Source organism: Xyrauchen texanus, chromosome 42, assembly GCF_025860055.1.
Source record: "Xyrauchen texanus isolate HMW12.3.18 chromosome 42, RBS_HiC_50CHRs, whole genome shotgun sequence".
Classification (NCBI taxonomy): Eukaryota; Metazoa; Chordata; class Actinopteri; order Cypriniformes; family Catostomidae; genus Xyrauchen; species Xyrauchen texanus.
The window spans coordinates 11,673,767-11,698,111 of NC_068317.1; the positions used below are offsets into that span (position 1 = coordinate 11,673,767).

Below are 24,345 nucleotides of genomic sequence, written 5' to 3' on the forward strand. Positions count from 1 at the left end.
TTTTGTCTATTTACAGCACAATCAAATTTGGATCATCATTGATAGCCCCGTTTAAAGTACTGTCTTAAAGTAACACAAAGTTGTATGTAGATCAACCTACTCAAATCAACAAACCTACACTGCACTTACTACTGAAGGACTCTTGGAGAGCAGCTGCTCTAAAGTCATGTATACCAATAAATCTGAAGTGAATTTAGAGGTCCCAGCTGGTTTTATGTCTTGGTATTAGTCTTCAAATTATACAGAGTACAATTTGACAATGTCTTGTTGCATTACTCAAATAAATACTATGGCATATTTTTTAGTTTTATGACTCTTATATTTTGTGGTTTATGGATCAATCACCATTCAGCCATGACAGTACAAATAAACTCTAGGAACACTTTAGATTACAGTATCAAGGTACACATATTAATTATAATAGCAAAAACAATAAAGATGTGTAATTACAAGCTGCCCAGTAGCGGTTTTGTCTTACTTGGTGCCCTTAGCGAGATCCGACATGGCACCCCCCTTAATATCAACAACAACAACAACATCAATGTGTAAGTCCTTTTTATACACTAAATCTCCACTTTCACATCTGAAAGTCACATTTGATGCCTGTTCAGTTTCACTTTCACATTTGAAAGTGTAAGTGGAGATTTAGTGAAAAGAGACTTAAATATTGACCTGTTTCACACCCACATCTATCATGTCACGTCTGAAGATATTTATTTAACAACTTGAGTCTTATGGATTACTTTTATGTTGCCTTTATGTGCTTTTTGGAGCTTCAAAGTTATGGCCAACATTCAATTGCATTTTATGGACCTACAGAGCTGAAATATTCTTCTAAAAATATTAATTTGTGTTCTGCAAAAACATATTTCTGAAATGGCATGACGGTGAGTAATTTAAAAAAAAAAAAAATAACTAGACAATGAATATAGAAATTAAGTAACTAATATATATATAGATGCCCCACAAATTAATTATATATAAAGTACATTGTTTGTTATTAGGCTATACTAATCCATACACATTCATGTAATAACAGTGTAACACAGATACTGCAATGTAAAGTGTGACCTAAACTTTGTATTTAAGTTAGCAGCATTCTATGTTGGTTCTGGGTTTGTTGTTGAGAGATTCTATTACTTTTGTTTTTAAATCCTTGTACAATCTCAATGCATTTGTCTGAGGAACAAATAAATAAGAACAACTCAACAATGGGTGAAAATTAGTTTTCAAAACAGAGCTTAGATTTGGCATAATACATGGGAGACGTGCATTTTGGAAACAGTACTACAATGTGCCCATTTCATCAGTCTTTGGTTAAATTATATAAAAACACCCCAAGACATCAATGCCAGAGCAGAATGAACCTACAAATAGAGTAGTACCAAAAAAATCAAAGACAACTTTTTTTAGCATTTTTTTTTTTTTTTGTGCATTTTGAAGTTTCCTAATGTAATACACATTTTGTAATTATGAATTATATTATCAAGAAGTTTAATATATTTATTACACATTAACACATTGTATACATTTGATTAATGAACTAAAAATTTTGTGTAATCTTAAAAATGTCTTATTCATTTCAAGTCATAACATTTCAGTTGTTGCAATTTGTTGACATTTATCATAAACATAACACTTTTTTATTAGCAACTTTAAATGAATGAGTAAAAAACTAAATACATGTAAAAATATGAATAATAAAATAAAATAAAATCCAGAATTTCAATGTAGTTCCAGACGTTTGGACCCCACTGTACCTTTGCCTCACATAAACATCCAGCAATCATTAGATTCCACTGTGCGATGGTTAGAAGTTTTAATCTGGACTTTATTATCCACAACAAGTTTCTGGTGGGTATTTTATATTTATTTATTTTTTTGTAGCACTTCAGTCATCAGAACGAAGCAAAACTAGATCAACCAAAATAAAACCTCAATCGTTTTAAGAGGTATACTGTAAGGGCAACTCTCCTAATTTTTTTGGAAAATTTCACCTTCTTTTTGATAATTCATATCACTCTGCAAATCTACCATAAATTTAAGAGTCTAAAGATTTTATAATATTGTAACAAGGAACTAAGCTAATAATAATAATAATAACACACTTGAGAAAACCAATCCAACTATTCAACCACATCCAACTATTGATTTTGTCAGCTAAAGTGGAAATGTAAGGGTCTGGTGCAATGTGATTTTTGAAGACAGTAAACACATTGGAAATGACAGTTGCTTCAAGTGGTGCAAAGCAATCATCTTCAGCACCTAAACGTAGGTGAATCATACTTGGCATGTTTAGAAGGACGCAATCACAACATTTAATAGCACTGATGGCCACGTAACACCTTTAGTGGTTTGAAGGTCGAAGTAACATTTATTTCAAACAATTCCTCTGACTCATTAAAAAAAAAAAAAAAAAAAAGAAGAATGTCTTTTCAAGAAATGCCCTTGAATGGTGTTATGGTGTGATTTAGTTTCCAGTTGTAGAGTACTTTGCTTGCATGCTACATGAGTTCCTATACATGCTAACTCAACATGACATAGCATGTGGATGCATTTGTTGTCCTTGAATATACATATATAAAAAGGTGGAGAAAAAAAAGGAATATATTCATATTTATTATGCTAAAAAAAAAGAAACACATAATATCTGCATTAATGCAAAACACTGCAGATCAATGCAAACACTGAATTACCACATAAGTAAGCAGAGCTCAATTAGCGATCCAGACACAATATGTACTAAGCTGTGGTGCTGTTGTTTTCTTTTATTTTCAAGGCTGTCTTTGCATATGAATATATAGAATGAATGGCAGCTGTACAGAGTCAGGGGCCCTTTCAAATCAAATACTTATATATACTTTATATCGGTTCATATATTTATGTTACACAAATATAGACTCTTCGGAACCTCAGAGCAATTTATTAAAATCACAGCTGGAGATAGAACAAAAATTATATATATATATATATGGGTGTTAGATCCCATAAGAGTCTGTGTCCATTTTTGACTTTTGTTTGATTTGTAGCGCTAAGCACGTGTCCAGTATGGCAGTTTTCCTAGGCTTTTGAAATGAAGGTGCTTCTAGTGATGATCATTAGACTACATTGGGTGCTGTGTATTGTTTTGAAGAATGGGACAACTCTGCTGTCCGCTCCATCCAAAAAGCAAAAATTTTCTCTTGGCTCTGAAATACGAGTGACTCGGGGGGGGGGAGGGTCACTGTCTTGGAACTATAGCCAAGTTCCCTTCATGAGGCCAGATATGAGGAGAAAAATAGCAAGTCCATTACTTGTGGCTATCCTTGTACCTGTGGGGAAAATGATAGGACATTGATTGTCTCTTTGAAGTAACAAAATGCAAAACAGTTCTCAATGATAGATTACTGAAAGAAGCAGGACGTTAAAGACTGGACTCATTTATTTTTACATACAGTTGAAGTCAGAAGTTTATAGTACTGTGCAAAATTTTAGGCACTTGTGAAAAATGTTGCATAAAGAGGTCTTCAAAACGAATGACATAAATAGTTTTCATTTATCAATTAACATCATAAAAAGTCCAGTAAACATAAAAAGCTAAATCAATATTTGGTGTTGGCACCTTTGCCTTTATAACAGCCCAAATTCTCTGAGGAACACATGGACACAGTTTTTCTTGGTTGTTGGCAGATAGGATGTTCCAAGCTTCTTGGAGAATTCTCCACAGTTCTTCTATCTATTTAGACTGTCTCAATTGCTTCTGTCTCTTCTTGTAATCTCAGACTGACACGATGTTCAGTGGGGTGCTCTGTGGGGACAATGCCATCTCTTGCAGAGCAACCTGTTCTTCTATTCTAATAATTTCTACTTGCAAAATTAATGTTGTCTAGAATGTATTTTTCCTATTTACACACTGAAGCTGAAGATCTTAAGACAAATGTTTTTTGTGAAACATCTTAAGTGCATAAATCTTTTGCACAATTAATTTGTGACAGGGCAGAGGGCGAGGCCGGATCATGATTCTACACATCCGGTCCCTTATCAGGCTAATCAAGCCTCCGAGAGGGATATAGGCCGACTGCGGATGGTGGTGCGACAGAGAGAGAATGTTTATGGGTATCTGTCCGTCCTATGTGTGTTTGTGTCTTTTGGTTTATTTCTTCATAAAACTGTTATTTCTATTGTCAAGCCGGTTTTCGCCTCCTTTCCATTGAACTGCTTTACACTGGTGCCGAAGACCCGGGAAGGAGGAGGGATATGCCGTAATGGAGTTCTAGCCACTACCATCCACCCCAACGGAGCAGTCACGGCCATCTTTCGGGGGACGGAGGAGCTTGGCCGCCTGGAGGCAGAGGAATTGGCTGCCGACCGCGAGGGGAGAAGGGGCTCCATGCTAACCGCCTGGAGCGGTCAGGGCCGTGGCGGGGTCTGAGACCACCGACCGCGAGTGGGGAGGGGCTCATTGCCAACCGCCTGGAGCGGGAGTTATGGGCTACCCGGCCTGAGAGAACTAGGTAGGAATGTGACAGGGTGGGCCGGGTCATGATTCTACACACCCGGTCCCTTATAAGGCTAATCAAGCCTTCAAGAGGGATAAAGGCCGAGAGCGGACGGTGGTGCGACAGAGAGATAACGTTTACGGGCAGCTGTCCGTCCTATGAGAGTTTGTGTCTTTTGGTTTATTTTTTCATTAAACTATTATTTATATTGTCAAGCCAGTTCTCGCCTCCTCCTTTCCATTTAAATGCTTTACAATATTTAACCTCAGTTTTTCACAATACCTGACATTTAATTGTAATAAACATCACTTCTTTATTTTAAGACTGTGAAATTTCAGAATAATAGAAGAGAGAAAGATTTATTTAAACTTTTATTTCTTTCATCACATTCCTAGTGGGTCAGAAGTTTACATACACTTGCTAGTATTTGGGAGCATTGCCTTTATATTGTTTAACTTGGGCCTAACATTTTGTGTAGCCTTCAACATGTACTTCAACAATAAGTTGCTGGAATTTTGTACCATTCCATCTCCAGACATAACTGGTGTAACTGAGTCAGGTTTGTAGGCCTCCTTTCTTGCATATGCTTTTTCAGTTATGCCCACAAATTTTCATGTTGAGGTCAGGGCTTTGTGATGGCCACTCCAATATCTTGACGTTGCTGTCCGTAAGCCATTTTGCCTCAACTTTAATGGTATGCTTGGGGTAATTATCCATTTGGAAGACCCATTTGTGAACAAGCTTTAACTTCTTGGCTGATGTCTTGAGATGTTGCATCAATATCACGTAATTTTCCTTCCTCATGATGCCACCTATTTTGTGAAGTGCACTAGTCCTTCCAGCAGCAAAGCACCCCCACAACATGATGCTTCCACCCCCATGCTTCAAAGATGGGATGGTGTTCTTCAGCTTGCAAGACTCACCCTTTTTCCTCCAAACATAACGATTGTCATTATGGCCAAACAATTCATTTTTTGTTTCAAAATCAAATTGATGATTTCTGAACCTGATGACATTTCTCCAAAAAGTAAGATCTTTGTCCCTATGTGCACTTGAGAACTGTAGTGAAGTGGCTTCTTCCTTGCTGAGCAGCTTTTCAGGTTATGCAGATACAGGACTCGATTTACTGTGGATATAGATACTTGTCTACCCGTTTAATCCAGCATCAAGTGGTACCTTCAGACGTATGGAAATTGCTCCCAAGGATGAACCAGACTTTGTGTAGGTCCACATTTGTTTGGCTGAATTCTTTTGATTTTCCCATGATGTCAAGAAATGAGGCACTGAGTTTGAAGGTAGGCCTTTACTGTGCCTTTAAGCAGCTTGGAATAAACCAGAAAATTGGGGTTGTTGAGCTCCATAAATGTGTCAAAAAATCAAAGTTGAAGTCTTTTGAAACTATAAAAAAGCTTTTAATGAGGATCATAATTTTAACAATTATTTACAGAAAGTTCCTCTGCCAGAGATCTCACATGTCTGTTATACTTCTGTTCAATTTAAATAAATTAAACGTGTCGCCCTGTGGTTACAAGGTATATGAGAAGCAAGTTTATTGGAAGTCATTGACATCAAACCTGCAGCAAACGTGATGAGAAGACTTTCAACAATACATTTCTTACATTTTGGCCTATTCCTCACATAAATTATTGTGTTTGTTCACCGTAAACCCAAAGAGTACTACTAACTTATAAACATTATCGGTGTAGCAATCAAAACCAGTTATTTAGTTGACCCAACAATAAACATCTATGTTTTTAACGAGTAATATCTTTTTTAGTTTGAATGTTTTTGAGTAAACATTGCCTACTACATCATAATTTATGAGCATACAAAGTCACACAGCATCTGACGTAACAGAGCCAGGCAGCATTTTAAGTCACAGAGCTGTAGCCTAGCTGGCTGCGCTCATGACACATGGTGCTGATGCATTGCAGGTGACTCGAGTTTGAATCCCGGCTCGTGAGGTTCTTTCCCGATTCCATTCCCACTCTTCTCCCCTGTCATTTCCTGTCTCCACTCCACTAACTCTGTCATTAAAAGACTACAAAAGGACAAAAAAATAAATAAATTTGCTGTAAATGTATTTTTTAAATTACAGTTTAATTAAAACATTTATTACAGGTACTTAAAAATTTTTGGGCAATCGGTTACAACAAAAGTTTTGAGGATTCTCAACTTATCGGGTATTTGTTGTATTGTGTTTGTATTAGTTAATGCATAATGAACTTACATTAAATAACAATATATATATATATTTTTTTTTTTTATAAATGAACATTAAAAAATATTAATAAATGCTTTTAAATATGAGGCAGTTGGTGACGTAAAGTGAATCTGTTAGTCATCGTTGACGTAGAACAGTGCTCTGTGAGTTTCCACATTGGATACATACTGTTTAAAGTGGCGGAGGACATCGCTGTTTCTATAGTGAATGACATTTGCGCACCATCTACACCGAAATAGAGAGGAATACCCCGCATGGACATTTATATTCCACTTAGAAAGCTGACCTTCAGAAAGCTGTAAGCATCTCTGATTGGGTGTGGCAACAGGTGATCGCACACGCTCCATCTCTCTCTCTCTCTCTCTCTCAAACACACACACACACACACACACAAACATACACAGACAAACACACACATCCAGCCGTCTATCCTTGTTTATCCAATGACTTGTTAGAAACAGCACAAGCCGTGATGATATTTCTGAAGTGAACTTTTTGAATTACTAACCGAGGCTTGGACACATCATTTGTTTTGAACCAGCAACGGCAGATTCTGATCGTTCTCGTAATAAAGTAGTTCCATGCACAAATGCGTTTTTATGACCGTACTCCATTATTCCTAATTTTTTAAAATGTACTTGTTCATTGAACTGTTGTATATAAGCAATATCACACTCACAATTGTGCTATATGGCCCTGCATCGGCACTGCTGTAATTACCTACAGCCGAATCACAGCAGTGCTGATGTAGGGCCATATCACACTCTTGCTCATGTGATATTGCTTATATATAGTAAAGTATTACCACAGTTACATATGAGCATGCTGTTCATTTGTATTGCCAACTTAATTACACACTAACAAAAGTACAACACAGCTCTAAACTTCCCAGGTGCCACAAAATGGGAATTTTTATATCTTGGTTAGCATAACGAAAAGGTGATCTACCTATTCACAGAAACCTTGTGCTTAATTCTCCCCTTACAAATCACAATGAAAACTACCATTAGAGCATGGAAATATATTCAAGCATACTGTTTCCCTTCAAAGCCCAAACCTGCCTTTTCTAAAGGCTTTTCAGAATACATTCAAAACAACCCATGTGCTGTCAGCTGTGTTATGAAACAGAGCGCATAAATCTATAGGTGTGGGTAGAAAGCAATTTGAGAAGCAGAAAAAGCCCTAATTTGATATATTTGATAGTAGTCATTTAGTGGTGCAAGGATATATATGAATATTAGGATGCCATAAGCAACATGGCATTGTTGGTGATGAAAACCATCCACTATGGCAATTTACATAACAGTCAATTTCTTGTAAGCATCCAGTATGTTGTTCATGACGTACTGTATACGTTTTTCGTGTGCATAATGTATTTTCTCTATACTGATAATAAGTCTGCCTGTTATTTTTTTTCCCCTCATATTTTGTTAGACCCCTTTTGAACAATCAAATTAGATAGGACTGCAAGGCCTAAAACCTTCAAAGGAGAATGCGATCCGATTCTGCTCTGAACTTACTGCATACCTGCCTAGACTACAGAAACAAAGGGAAAACTCAAGGCTGCATTCTGCCCAAAAAAACCCTGAAAACAAGGCAACAAAGAGGAAATGGAAAATGAAATATTCAGCAAATCACAGTGGCATTTATAATATTTTTTGGTCAGAAAGAAAGAAAGCGTACAGTGAAGCATGGGGGGGGGGGGTCTGTTGAGCTTCAGTCCAGATCTATATAGGGGAAGAGAGCTGGAGAGAAAGAGGAGGATGGCTCATGACCCTCTGCTTCTCGCTGCCAGATCTCATTTGGCCCGAGGTGATCAAGCCGAACAGGATTGCTCCTGAAACAAGCAAGTGCATTGGGCTAGAGCTTCCCTCCCTCCTGCTGCTTGCAGGGAATAATTAATCATTCCTGCAGGTCCTTTTTTATTCTGAGCCAAAATGCACAGTCGATTATGTATTGCATCTATACATTCATGACCAGTCACATCTGATTAGCTGTAAGGAAGGGTATGATTGATGTCAGAAAGCAATTATTTATAATTGCAGCTCAGTGATGTTTTTGTCATGAAAGTTCTCTAAGGTTGAGAGAGCCTGCAGCACTCATGGTCAAGTGATGCGGGTTAGAGGTAATTGTGAAAAAAGGTATACATCATGTACCCATAATTTGACATAATTAATCTGACCTTGAATCATTTTACCTGCCGTACTAATTATACCAAAGAAGAAACTCTGCAATCAAATTGAAATCCACTTGATTTTAGATGGTTGATTATTGTCAAATTAGACCTTTGGTCTTTCATGATAAACCTTTTCCATCCTGTCTTTCTCTCTTTTATAGCTAAAACGTTCTAGTGAATTCTCTGATACCTCTGCAGTTGTACTGGGTAGCAGGGTTGGGCAAAATTTTGAGTTTAAAAGGAGATATGGCTGCCTTTCAGTTCACAAACAAAAATTTGAATGAGTCACGCCCCACAGGGTGTTGGAATGGAATGACAGGAAGAGGAATTTACTCAATTGCAATTCAAAGAAATATAGAAGTTACACAACAAATGAGCTTACAGCAATTAGTTCAACTGACACAAAAGTTTTGAAACAAATCAACACAACATTATTAATTTGGACATACAGTATTATCCAGCTTGGACCCAGCTATTCATTTTTTTTTCCCTCTGTAGAGGAGATTTTGGTTTTCATGTTGCTCAGAGACCACACATGCCACAGTTGCATCTTACTTTATCTTAAAGTGGAAATCCTGGGCTTTTCAGAGATACCTAGTGTTTTTGGGTTGGGGCACAACAGCTCACAATCGCAATTCAGCAAATTCTAGGAAAAGATTCATCGTTTTTCACGCACTCTCTGTGCTGGGTTAGCGCCACATTCACTAATTAAATCATGCAGACAAGGCATTGGTAAAAAAGTGGCAACAAAATCCCTGCTAAATGCAGTTTGCACAGGCAACTCTGATCTTGCGATCCAATTCTGAGCCTAATATAGTGGATGATAATGCAGACCTCAGTTTTGACACACCTTGCCAGTACTGTACAGCATCACTTAAATCCAGACACCTTGATAAAATGTGCTTGACGACACCACACATCTGGATACATTTTCTCTATCATTTGATCATTATTTAATTAATTACTGCTGATATGATCGTTTAAAAATGTTCACAAACATCTCTTAAATAAAATTAATTTTACCACCTACATTCACTTGCTGGTAAAAGCAATCTAAATTGAGCCAAGCAATTTCTGTGAATGAACTGCAATCTACAATGAGCTTAATTTACATAAAAAGGAGGCGTTCTTGCGTGGAAAGGAATGACATTGACTTAATTTAAATACTCATGATGCACCACAATTTTAGTTCTGATTGCACCTGCTAATTAATAAGATGCATGTTTTTGCACTGAAATACAAAGTGCAAAAGTGGCACAGTTGTTTACTGAATTTGCCCCTTTGTGTTCTCGGTTCCACTAAGTGTCACAGTCTGTCTTCACCACATTCAAGGACTCTTATTTTGAAGTTCTCTCCCTCACTACATTTCCCAGAAGTCACTGCTCTAATCACTCCATCATTATCCCCACCTGTGTGTCATTCCCTCGTTTAGTCCCAAGTGTATACACCCTCTAGTTTTGTCAGTAGTTGTCAGACCTTGAATTGTATTGTTATGTTTGCTCTACTCCAGCTTTGTGAATAAAGGATTTAAAGTTCCTACTCCTGTGTCTCTTGACTCCTAGGACACCAAACGTTACAGAAGGACTGACCAATACTATGGATATACCAGCTGTGAGAATTCTCCTCCTCGAACAAGGAGATCGTCCAGTCGAGGATTATGTGCGTGAGTTTCTCCATCTTGCTAATTTGGTGCACTATGAGGACCACTCTCTGGTCAATTTCTTCAGAGCTGGTCTGAATAGTGCGCTGAAGGAGCAGATGCCTCCGGCGGGTCCTCACTGGACGCTGTGCAACTTTGTGGAGGTGGCACTAAAACTTAGCGGCTCACCTTTCACTGTGGGTGTGGAGGATGAGGAGAGTGATATCCACTCTCCTCCCAGAGTGGATATCACTAAGCCTTGCACTGCCCCTGTCTCCAGGCCTTGCATGGCCCCTGTCTCCAGGCCTTCCACGGCTTGGGGACAGGGGCCATCTCCAAGGTAACTCCACTCCGTTCAACAACCCTAAATATTTTTTTTTGGGGGGAGGGTCATCCTATCCTGTTTCCAGTGGTCGATTCACTGCTGCAGTCAGCAGTAGCGGCCACGGTCAGTGAGCCAGAGCCCATGCCTGCCACGGTCAGAGAGCCAGAGCCTGTCTCCAAGGTAACTCCAATCCATTCAACAACCCTAAATAATTTTTTGGGGGGGGCTCATCCTTTCCTGTTTCCACGACCGACCCAGAGCTAGCGCATGTAGCCTCAACCTTCCACATAACGACGCTCCCTGCTGGCCGAAGGAGAAAGAGGAGGAAGAGGGCACTTTCTCTTCTGTTTTTGCCAGTGCTCTCCACGGCTCTGCCTTCCATGGCTCCGCCCACTCCCAGGCCTCCAGAGCCAGTCCCTGCCCTGTGGCCGCCTCTCAGACCTCCAGAACCAGTCCTTGCCCTGTGGCCAACTCCCAGGCCTCCTGAACCAGTCCCAGCCCGGAAGCCGCCCCCTCAGGCCCCGATCATCCTCCTGGGATCTTTCTTCTGTGTTTCCCTACCGTCATCTAGGAGCCAGGAGTCACCCATTTAAAGAGGGGGGGATAATGTCACAGTCTGTCTCCAGTGTTTGCTCTACTCCAGCTTTGTGAATAAAGGATTTAAAGTTCCTACTCCTGCGTCTCTTGACTCCTAGGACACCAAACGTTACACTAAGATTGTTTATAAATCTCCCATATTGCATATATTATAACAAGATGATGGATTCAATATTTTTATCAACTTCTTGTTTAGATATTTTGAAAATTATTATTTTGAAAATTTTAACATATATTTAAAATATATTTTTATTGATAAAGGATTACTTGAATAGAACTTATACAAGGCCAGTTGAGGTTACCCCCATGGAAATAAATAAATAAATAAAAATAAACAAAGTTAAAATGAACAAATCAGGTACCACTTGCTTGATCTGAACCAAATATGTGTCATTTTAAAGCTTAAAACCTGGACTTTAAAATGCATATAGCTAATGCTACCAATTCTTGTATAATTTTTTTTAATTTGTTGACGCATAAGAACTGTTTTGTTCTTATCATTTGCAAATTTGTTATCGCAACCGTTATATTCAGAGTTGGTAAAACCGTAAAAGATGAGATAGCCATGTGTTATACAGTATAACATTGGAAAGGTCTCAATTAGAAGAATGCAATGAACAAATTGTTTTACTTAGAGGCCAAATGGAAGTGCCTATATGAAAATACCACTTATACACATAAATATAATAAACATGAGTGTTTTTTGTTATGTTTTTCCTTATTTCTTCCTGAAACATACATGTAACGATATGTTGTAACTTACAGCAGACTATATCGATTCAAACGAGCCCAAAAACTAAATAATATTATAAGTAAAACTTGAAATATTCCCCAAAGAGTGTACATGGAAACACGACGAACAAAAGGGCACTCAACACATATTGTGTGTGTGCAGGGATGGGAGGGTTACTTTTTAATGCAATCCGTTACTGTTTACTTATTAATTAACAGTAAATGTAATCAGTAATGTAATCCAATAATATACATATGATACGTAATCAGATTACTTTTAATTACTTTTGGATTACCACAAGGGCACATATGTAAATAAAGTCAAGATAAAATCAATATTATATCTAAAACTTTTAATTATGCCTTGAATGCAAACAGAACAGAACATTAGCTGTTAGAACAACTCAGTATTTTTAAAGAAATCAGTTTAGTTCTCTGTGTGCTACAGAAAAAGAAAATGTATCATAAAGCAAATAAAATCGGAACAGATGCACTGAATTGTGTCTTGGTTAATATTAAACTACATCTGAGAGGATATACCTCATATTCAAAAACACTAGAAAGTGTCATTCTACCATGTATTGCAGTTAGTGTGTGTATAGGCAATTGTGATTTTCACTATTCGTTAACTTCAGACTGCATTCAATAGGTAGATCACACATTATCATCATCATCATCATCATCATCATCGTTATTATTGTCATAATTAAATGCTGGAGAGTGTATTTTCTTTGCATGCTCATGATCCAAAGTCAAACATCACCAGCTAACAGTTTATGGCTGATTTCTATGTTTCTGTTTAAGGAGGATTTTAAAGGGGAAAAAAGTTTTGATTCCAAAAAGAAAACAAAATCGAGTTATAAAGAATAGATCAAAACAGATTTAAACTTTTAGTGTGCCTTTTCAATTACTTATTCCTAATTACTAAAAGTGTTGAACATGTTACATTTGCCAGAATGTCTCCCTCACCCAGACATTTGAACTGTTCTCAACAATAATTTATTAAAATCAGACAAATTCTTTATTGAGCTTTCTTTCCTAAGAACTTATAAATGCCAAAATTAATTGAAAATGTTTTTTTTTTTTTGTGTAACATTTGTATTTACTAATAATGATCAGTAATACAAAATCATGCTAGATGAAAAAGGAAAGAAAGTCATAGCAGGTTTTCCGGGGGTATTTTTCATTTGATTTTTGTATTGTTGATGTATTAAAAAAAAAATCATTCACCTGGGGGAGGGGTAATTTTTTTCAGCTTCAATACTGAACGGAACGACACACAGGACGTCCTGGCTAATATAGAACAGTTTACATTTGATAATTTTAACTAACCTAATTAATGTGATTTCTGTGTGGTACTTATTAACTTCAAATTCTCAGGTCCTTGGATAATGAGAGCATCTTCACAGCTGGAAGGCATAAATTCCACTGAACTTTAATATTGTTTCACTTTTCTCTTTTAAAGAGCAAATAATGTTGACATTTCCAAGAAAATAATGCCTGTTATTTCGTGGCCATCGCGATGAAGCAACTGTTTGCATCGAGAGCATAGTGCTGATGTGAGACAGGTGTTTTTTGAGCATGCAAGTGTGTCATGAGAGAGAACCGAAGAGAATGCACATCTAAACCATCTCTCACGCTAAACAAACAAATGTCTGTATCACATTGTCAAGAAAATTCTATATTTCTTTTGACAGAAATTAAAACTTTAATCCTGACATTAATCCCAATTTTTTTAAATGTAACTGTAATCTGATTACATTTTTTTTATGCAACTGTTACGGTGTACAGCTACCTAATTTTTGCATCCTAATTACTTTACGCTTTTACAAGTAATCTATTTCTCCCCAAACCTGTGTGTGTATGTTTGTGTGTGTTGTGTGTGCACATGTCCGAGGACTTTGTGTGTGCAAACATCGAAAAGATTGAGATGCTCTTGAACAATTAATATTTCTGTATTTTGTAGTCTAATCCATTAATTTTCAATGGCCAGTCATTTTTGACCGGGAACACAACACGTGTAACAAAGTCAAATAACCCTTTACGTTTTTTTTTTTTTGCGTTTTTAGATACCATAGGCAAACTAAGTCAAGGAAATTTGTTCCAACTAGATTAAGTTAAAAAAAAAAAAATTATTTTTAAAAATGGTCCATGTCAAAATGACTCGGAACAAAACACAAGCTTTAATATTTGATTATTTTATTTATTTATTAATGTATAAAAAATACATTTACACAGCAAGTAAGGATTTTCTTTTACAAGAAAAGTATTGATTTCTACTATGTCCTCTATCGGGGATGTCAGGACTCAATACTTGTGTTTTCACTTATAGGGTGTCAATGCAGCTGAAAAGGGCAAAACAATAAAATAACACATATTTACATATAACTTGAGCTCTAACTATGAACTATCTAACGATGAGGTTGCTGTTTTAGAGTGCTAACAAACACTCATTATAATTGAACACTGATTAAATGCGGGCACTGCCAATCATTTGTATGTATACAGGAGTGCATAAAAAAGGCAGAGGCTAAATCATGGTTTTACCCATCAAACCTTTTTCTTAACTCCACCACCTTCACAATGGCCAAATCACTGTGAGGAAATCAACCTTTATTTGATAAACATGTAAATATTAAAAATATTTATTTGTATTATTATTATTCATTGTTTTAAGTAGTATTACAGGAAATACTGATATAGAGTGGAGACAGGAAACTGGATGGGAAAAAGCGGGCAAAAATGGGGAATCAAGATGGGGTCATCTGTAGGAGAAAAACACATCCACGGTGTCTTTACACACCACAACATTGATGCAAAACACTTGAGGGCTCAGTCTTAATTATCAACCATTTTTTACTATGTATTTAACCAAAACCTGAGACACAAATAGATATTCTGTGGGTCAGATATGCAACTCTAAATGTTGTCAGTGTTTTGACAAGATTACTTTTTTTCTCTCTCTGTTGCCTCCCAAATGTACAGGTTGTGCATGGTATTAAGCTGCACATCAAATTATAAAATCAGATTATTGAAATCCAGTTAATCCCTCAGAGGTAATTAACATGATCTTTTTATAAAACACTGAGGCAAACCAGAGTTTGTTTTCAAAATAGGAATACATTTTTGGGTCAATTATTTTCTGCATGCAATACCTAGATCAATGAAATGATGAGTGAAAATATAGTTTTTATTGCCTTCTGGGATGTTTTAGAAAATCTGTTAATGCAGGCACTATAAATTATATTTCTAGATCTTCAACAGTTGCAAATGCTTCTATTTCGAACTCTCTTAAATAATAATAATAATAATAAAAAAAAACGTTCTGCAGTAAATTCTGTTTTATCGCATGCATTTTTTTTTTAAACCAACCCACTAAGTCAAACTACAGTATGTAAGAGTAAATTACTTCACCAATACATTTTAATTCTTATTCTGATCTCACAAATGCATGTACAATTCTGTGTAATCTAATGCTACATACTTTTCAATGGCAATGCACAGGCATATTGAAACATAACGACCACTAATGGACCAATGGAACCAATACTTCTAGCAATATGACTTTCAAACATATCAAAGATGTTGTGGTAAGTGACAACAATACAACTGCTTTATGGCAATGCACTGGCTATTTTTAAACAGAAAGACAAAAAAATGTATTAAGTACCGTAGACATTAAAACTATAACAAAAATAAATAAATAACAAGAAAAAGGTAGATCTCTTAGGTGCCTGGAATAAATCTGTCTTACCTGACCCTGTGCTGTGTTTGATTGTTTTGGATTGTGATGTCTGAGAGGTAGAAGTTGACTCGGATCTCTGGTCCGAACTCATGCCTTTGCCATCCTGTTCCAGGGCTGAGCTGCTCTTGCGGGGCTTCTTATCGGTCAAGTGCAGTGGCGAGGTCTTCTTGATGGCCCGATTACGGGGTCGGATAGTGCCGTTGACTTTCAGGTAGGCTTGAGCCTTGTACTCCTTGAGTTCTCCATAGTTGGCATCTGTGACACGACATTCGTACAGGCCCTCATCATTCTTGCTCACCCGAGAGATCTGCAGCTTGTGGGAGATGTCATTGCCTTGGACTTTGACTGTCTGTGGAGAGAACAGAGAAAAACATCCTCACATAAACTAGCAATTTTACATGCAATACTCTTGAGGAACTTTTGCTGATTTATTTATCATTTGCTAGTGTCAGTAGTTTAATGTATAAAAAGTTGTCTCCGCAAAGAAAAAGAGGGGGGCATTGTTTTATTTCAAGTAAAATGTTGATTAAGTAGCATTTTGTGCCTGATTTAATAAACTACATAAAAACAATCAGTAAGCTTTAATACAAAAGCAAAAATCTGGAGAGTAAAGCACTTTTTACAAACTGAATATTGTGTTCAGCTGTTGTGTTAATATTTGGGGTTGTTCTGAATATCATACGACCATACTATGTTTTTTTTGTTTTGTTTTACATTGAACATCCGGATGAGTTTGTCTATGTTTGGAGTAGCATTCTAACTTTGCAGTGTGCAATGTATTATGCGCAAAGTACAAACATTTTCTACATCTACCAGAATCTGCACAAAATTATCTGCTGTATACTGCTCATTTAGGCAAATGTAATAGGTCACTCTGTTTTTCAAAAATTTATTAAAATGAAAATAGCTATTTTTAGTTGTTTACATATTTTCCAAGATGATAACTGAATGCCACTCTAATGCAACATGATGAGTTCATGTGACAACAATGTAGACATGTAGGTTTATTGTGGGACAATGCCTACTGCTTCACTGGGTGAATTCCAATCAAAAATTGGCATCCATATGCTGTACTTACTAAGAACGGAAAAGCATTTGAAATGGTACTCTGAAACAGGGCTGGACTGGTAATGTGGCATACCTGGCATTTCCCGGTGTGCCGACGCACTTTGGGGCCGATATGGGGCAGAATGGGCCGCGATAACAAAAATGACCAGCCGCGTTATGCAGAACGGACAACAAAACGGCGCCGTGATATGTAGAAAAGGTCAGCGAATGTAAAATCCTATGCTGGTTTCTCTTCCCAGTCCAGCCCTGCTCTGAAGGGAGTAGTGCATTCCTGTATCATGTGTCCATTTAAAACACCGTACATGTGTCCATTTAAAACACCCTACATGCTTATGAATGAGAAAGCTTTCTTGATAACTTCATGCTTTTAGATGTTAGGTTTGTTGTAAGAAATACAACGTTTGCATCATATATCTCCTCTTTGTGTCTATAATGACATTTTTGTATTTCAACTTGTGTACTGTCTCTTCATGAGGCGCTTGGTAATGACAAATGTGAAAATATATAAATACGTAGGGAAAATTTCCAGTGGGGTTTTATGCCAGGTAAAATCTCAAATAAATATCCCAAAAGAATCACCCAAACATGCCACACAGGATCAAGTGCTGCCCTCATCCCACTGTACTCTTCAAGTGTGCAAAAATGCTTTTTTGAATTCACCCAGTTATTATGCTTGAAAACTAGTTGGCAGAATAGAGTTTGGTGCACAGTGTTCAGTAAGACTCAGGTTAGAACATAGTCCTACTTTGCCAAAATGTACAATATAGTACCAGACCACATGTTGTGCAATACTGGGACACTATCACACCATGAAATGCACTCAATTTTCAATGTGAAAAAATTAAGCTAGATCAACTGTGACTTTCAATATCTCTTTCTGGACCTTTCTGTAGAGTAGAAGGCTAAGACATGTTGCACAAAATTTGTACCCAACTTTGTAAAAAACAAAAGCAAAATAAGCATATTTATGTCAGATGATCACCATTGCATATTGCATACTGTGTCACACTGTTTCACACAGTATGTCTTGCTTTATTTATTTTTATTAATTATATTTATTTATTTATTATTCACATTTGTCAGCATCCTGCCTCCTGTTGTTTGTCTCCAGGCCTCTAGAGGTCACCTGTGTTCCCCTCTGCCTTAGTTCTTCCTCGTGTGTCCTTGTTAGCGTTATCCAGGTCACCTGTGCCTTGTTTCCCCTAGAGTATTTTAGCTGTGTTTTTTTCCCCTTGTCCCTCACTCGGTTTTTGAGTCTTGCTATGTGTCTCCTGCTGTGTCCCACCGAGTCCTTCCAAGTTTTCCAAGCTATCCCAAGTAAGCTGTTCTTAGTTATTTGATTTTGTTTTTCTCCCCTCGTGGAGTTATTTTATTTCTCTCCTGTTATTATTTGCATTATCTCTACATTAACAATACCTTTTTTTGAGAAGAACATTTGTTGGATTTTTTTGGACTTGCAAAGAACCCTTTTTTTTTATAAATCTACTTTGCCTGGACTACTGCCTTGAGTGTTTCGTTTGGGTCCAACATTACCTCTGTGGCTAAGTGGTAGAACACTCAACTCTCCACATCTGCGACCCAAGTTCGAGCCCAGCGCATGACAGAAAATCTGAGTCAGTCATGGACCCAGAGACACTCAGTTCCAATTGGTGACAGGCCTTCTCCAGTGGCAGAGCCCCGACTTCCACCTCCCAAGCCCTTTGCTGGAGATCCAAGTGCCTGCTATGGTTTCCTTACCCAATGCTCAGTCACCTTCAAGCTGCAACCCTCAAGTTTTCCCACAGACCGTTCCAAGATTGCTTACATTATTACCCTTCTTTCAGATAAGGCCTCCGCTTGGGCCTCCGCAGTGTGGCAATCCCAGGAGGCCTGTTGTGACTCCTACGCGGCATTTGTGGAAGAGTTCAAACGGGGGTTTGATCATCCTGTCAGTGGTCGAGAAGCTTCCAAGCGCCTACTTTCTCTCTTTTAGGGTTCCCGCAGCACAGTTGATTTTGCCATTGAATTTCGGACCATAGCAGCAAGGAGCGGATGGAATGATGAAGCGCTGAGGGCCTGTTTTCATAGAGGGTTGTCTGAGCCCCTTCAAGATGAGTTAGCCACCCGAGAACCAGCTGGGGATCTTGAGTCCCTCATAGCATTGGCCATCCACCTGGACAATCGTCTGAGAGAGCGGAGAATGGCTCGCCGCCAGGTGTCTCAGTCCCAAGTTCCTCTGAGCAACTCTGTTTCTCCAGTTTGTGTTCCTTCGTACAGAGCTTCCCCGGCTCCTGAACAGCTCCATGATTCCCGGGAGGACAAGCAGTTAGGCCGTTCCAGGCTTTCTTCCAATGAAAGGGAACGTCGCATGAGGGAGCGTCGGTGCCTCTACTGCGGGGTTGCCGGTCACTTCCGCTCCACTTGCTCCGAGCTTTCGGGAAACGCCTGTCCCCGCCCAGCTACAGGAGGGCTGTGATGGGGAAAATTAGAGCTCCTCCTACGAACGCTGTCCTAGCTATTCCAGCCACTCTGTCCTGGGATGGCCACCAGCATCAGTTCCAGGCTATGATCGATTCCGGTGCCGCAGGTGACTTCCTGGATCTAACCTTGGCTAAGGAACTTAAGATACCTACCCAACTACTTCCTCAACCCGAGGCAGTTACAGCTTTGGATGGCAGACCTCTGGAACCAGGCAAAGTAACAGAGGCGACTCAGTCCCTACAACTTACCATCTTTCAACACCAGCAGGAGGAGACCTTCTATCTCATTGACTCCCCTGAGTATCCTATTATCCTGGGTCACCCTTGGCTGTGCAGACATAACCCCCAGATCGACTGGCCGACTGGCACCATTCTAAGCTGTGGTTCCACTTGCCAACTCACCTGCATGCTTCAGAGTCCCTCGGCCCCTAGTTCCGAGTTTCAAGAGTCTGTCGACCTCTCCCGAGTCCCCAGTGTTTACCATCGGTTCATGGCAGTGTTCAGCAAGTCCCGGGCTACTTCCTTACCGCCTCACCGCACTTACAACTGTGCCATTGATCTACTCCCTGGTTCCTGCCCTCCCAGGGGTCGGATCTTCTCCTTGTCCTCCTCCGAGCACTCAGCTATGGATACCTACATTAAGGAGTCCTTGTCAGCCGGCATCATCCGTGCCTCTACTTCCCCAGCTGGGGCGGGCTTCTTTTTTGTAGAGAAGAAAGACAGAGGTCTTAGGCCTTGTATTGATTACCGGGGCCTTAACAAGATCACGATTCGGAATCGATACCCCCTTCCTCTCATGGCCACTGCTTTTGAGCTGCTTCAAGGGGCTTCCATTTTTACTAAACTGGATCTCCGCAATGCTTACCATCTCGTGCGGATCCGGCAAGGAGACGAATGGAAGACGGCCTTCAACACCCCCACGGATCACTACGAATATCTGATGATGCCGTTCGGGCTCACCAACGCAGTATTCCAAGCCCTGATTAACGATGTTCTCCGGGACATGCTTAATCTGTTTGTCTTCGTATACCTGGACGATATCCTCATTTTCTCGAGGTCACTGAAGGAGCATGAGGTGCATGTTGGCCGGGTTCTCCAGAAACTACTTGACAATAATCTCTACATAAAACCTGAGAAGTGTGAATTTCACGTTTCCCAGACTCAGTTTCTCGGGTTTATCGTCACTCCTGGCCACCTGGAGATAGATCCCAAGAAGGTCAAGGCAGTCCACAACTGGCTCACACCTGCCACAGTCAAGGAGGTTCAACGTTTCATTGGCTTTGCAAACTTCTATAGGAAGTTCATTAAGAATTTCAGCTATGTGGTAGCCCCCTTGACAGCACTTACTAAGGGAGTAGGAACCAAGATTCACTGGGGTCCAAAGGCAGCGGGGGCCTTCGAGGATCTCAAGTGCCGCTTCACTTCTGCTCCGATTCTTGTCATCCCTGACCCAGAAAGAACTTTTGTGGTGGAGGTGGATGCCTCAGAGGTGGGGGTGGGGGCCATCCTGTCACAGAGGGGTGAGGATGGAAAGTTACACCCTTGTGCCTTCATGTCTCGCCGCCTGTCTGAGGCAGAGCGTAACTACCATGTGGGGGATCGTGAGTTGCTTGCGGTAAAACTGGCCTTGGAGGAGTGGCGCCATTGGCTTGAGGGGGCTCAGCATCCTTTCCAAGTTCTCACGGACCACAAGAACCTGGAATATCTCCAGCAGGCTAAGCGGTTGAACCCTCGGCAAGCGCGATGGTCCCTGTTTTTTAATCAATTCCAGTTTCTCCTATCTTACAGACCCGGCACCAAGAATGTCAAGCCGGATGCCCTCTCTCGAGTCCACTCGCCTGAAATACAAGAGAAACCCTTGGCATCTATTATTCCGGGGTCTAGGATAGTTGCGCCTCTTCAGTGGGAACTAGAAAGAGGGGTACGAGAGGCCCTTGTCCATGAGCCCGATCCAGGCGGTGGTCCTGCCGGACACCTGTACGTTCCTCTATCTGTTCGGACCCAGGTCTTGCATTGGGGTCATGAGTCGCCCTTGACGTGCTATCCAGGAAGTGCTCGCACACTGGAATTCCTCCAGCAGAGGTTTTGGTGGCTGTCCATGAAGAAGGACGTTCAGGTCTATGTGGAGGCCTGCCCTGTGTGCAACCAGGGAAAGTCTACACGTCAGCGACCCCAGGGACTGCTCCGTCCCTTACCTGTTCCCCACAGGCCATGGTCACACCTTTCTCTGGACTTTGTTACAGGACTTCCTCCATCCCAGGGCAACACTGTTATCCTGGTGGTTGTAGACCGGTTCTCTAAGGCTGCCCGGTTTATTCCCCTGCCCAAGCTGCCTTCGGCCAAGGAGACTGCTGAGCTCCTAATGAACCATGTCTTCCGGATATTTGGAATGCCCCTGGATATGGTCTCTGATCGAGGTCCCCAATTCTCAACCCGGTTTTGGGGGTCCTTCTGCAGGCTTATTGGGGCCACAGCCAGCCTGTCGTCTGGGTTCCATCCAGAGTCTAATGGGCAGACGGAACGGATTAATCAGGATCTGGAGACCACCTTGTGGTGTATGGCGGCCAGTAATCCCACGTCTTGGGCCACCTATATCATTTGGGCTGAATATGCCCACAACACCCTCCAGTCCTCGGCCACTGGAGTGTCCCCTTTCGAATGCCAGTTTGGATACACCCCTCCATTATTTCCAGAGGAAGAGGCGCAAGTTGGTGTTCCCTCGGCCCAGCACTTTGTCCTACGCTGTAGGCGGACCTGGAAGAAGGCCAGGCGTACCCTCCTTCGGACCTCCCAGAGATACCAAAGCCAGGCTAAACGCCGCCGATGGACGGCCCCTAATTTCCGAGCTGGTCAAAGAGTCTGGTTAGCCACTAAGAACCTACCCCTCCAGGTCGAATCTAAGAAGCTTTCCCAGAAATACATCGGCCCTTTTCGCATAGCAAGGAAAGTTAACCCTGTTTCTTATCGTTTGTTTCTCCCTCATTCACTTAGAATTAACCCCACTTTTCATGTTTCATTACTAAAACCTGTCTTGTCTTCTCCCTTTGCCCCCCCGCGCAGACCCCCTCCACCTCCCAGGATCATTGACGGCCAGGATCCGTTCCTAGAGGAGGGGGTCCTGTCAGCATCCTGCCACCTGTTGTTTGTCTCAGGGCCTCTAGAGGTCACCTGTGTTCCCCTCTGCCTTAGTTCTTCTTCGTGTGTCCTTGTTAGCTTTATCCAGGTCACCTGTGCCTTGTTTCCCCTAGAGTATTTTAGCTGTGTTTTTTTCCCCCTTGTCCCTCACTCGGTTTTTGAGTCTTGCTATGTGTCTCCTGCTGTGTCCCACCGAGTCCTTCCAAGTTTTCCAAGCTATCCCAAGTAAGCTGTTCTTAGTTATTTGATTTTGTTTTTCTCCCCTCGTGGAGTTATTTTATTTCTCTCCTGTTATTATTTGCATTATCTCTACATTAACAATACCTCTTTTTGAGAAGAACATTTGTTGGATTTTTTTGGACTTGCAAAGAACCCTTTTTTTATAAATCTACTTTGCCTGGACTACTAACTTGAGTGTTTCGTTTGGGTCCAAAATGACCTCCTCTGTGGCTTAGTGGTAGAACACTCAACTCTCCACATCTGAGACCCAAGTTTAAGCCCAGCGCATGACAACATTAAAGTAAGCAGTATGCTAGCATTCCACTCTAAATATAGCCATAGATTACATACTCACACTTATTTTGGTTCCTTCTTCATCAGGGTCTGGCTCTGGAATCAGCTCCATCTGAAGGGAAAACGAGATTAAGAATCTTTATGTTTCCAATATTTAAAGTGACATCCACATCAAAGCCAAAGAATAACAGAAAAGATAAGAAACATTCAAGTTCAGTTCCTCCACTCATATTACAGATTGTAATCAGGGCTCCACACAAATGCCAAGGGAGACATTGGTTCCCCTTCTGTCGCTCTCTCCACGTTGTGTCAGAGAAGCGACACTAGGGGTCTCTCTTGAGCGCCGATATTCACCTCTGAACTATGAAAAAAGGCCAATGAGAGTTGGCAACCAGTATTTGCATGTCCCGCCCCCGGACATACGGGTATTTAAGCGGCGCAAATACGGGAGTTCATTCAGAAAATTTCTTCGGAGCCGATGGTCGTGTCTGCAATTGCTGCATACTACACACCGAGTTCCTGTCATCCCTCTGCTGCATAACTGTTGGATTCCACGGCGACAACAGCGGCTTTCTCCTGTTTGCACGGCTGTGCATTCCTGCCCCTGGACGCATCGACAGTGCAGATTTAAAAACTCTCACGAGTTTTTTCCCTAAAAGAGTGATTTTATTTAAAAGAGTAATTTCCTCTAAAAGAGCAAAACACAGCGGCGTTGAACGTCCTTTTAAGGACGCGTCTTTATAAAGATGCCCTTCCGCCCCTGTGTTGTTTCTGGATGCGGTAGAGTGCTCTCTGCTTCCGACGGCCACAGGCGCTGTCTCGTATGTCTGGGTAGCGATCACAACGAGGCTGCGTTTGTGGATGGTTCATGTTCTCACTGCGAGAACATGACCATGACAACGTTGCGGTCGCGGCTTGCTTACAACCGTGAGCAAGCCACTCCAGCCGCCCCCTGTATTGCTCCTTCTTCCCACGGGATTGAGGACGATGTGGCTGGCGATGGAGGCGATTTGGGGATGGCTGCGGGTGCAGCTCCGCCGGGTACGCCCCCTCGGACCACCCGCGCCCCGACACGCTCCTTGATTCCTGTCCGTGCTCGAGGTGGCGGCGACTCGCCTCACAGCCAGTCAGCCGACCCTCTTGCGATGGAAGCCGATAAGCTCGCCGCGACATCGGAGGGCGCGGCATCTGATGCAGAGGACTCCCTGGGCTGCCGCCTTCGGGCTTGCACGCCCAGGCTGAGGCTGACGCACA

The 24,345-nt window shown here is 40.6% G+C and overlaps 1 protein-coding gene across 2 annotated transcripts in view; it reads right to left on the reverse strand.

Annotated features, from left to right (window-relative positions):
- Positions 1 to 1,515: 1,515 nt before the first annotated feature.
- Positions 1,516 to 24,345, reverse strand: part of LOC127635278 (V-set and transmembrane domain-containing protein 2A-like) — a 64,610-nt gene continuing 41,780 nt past the window's right edge. The window contains exons 3-5 of one of the 2 annotated variants that reach the window (XM_052115188.1): positions 23,153 to 23,203; positions 15,926 to 16,265; positions 1,516 to 3,311 (exon numbers count right to left, since the gene is read on the reverse strand). In XM_052115188.1, the coding sequence (XP_051971148.1) occupies positions 3,235 to 3,311; positions 15,926 to 16,265; positions 23,153 to 23,203 (468 nt within the window). In that variant the 3' untranslated portion in view covers positions 1,516 to 3,234. The remainder of the gene's footprint in view (positions 3,312 to 15,925; positions 16,266 to 23,152; positions 23,204 to 24,345) is intronic. The other variant, XM_052115186.1, reaches the window with a different exon arrangement.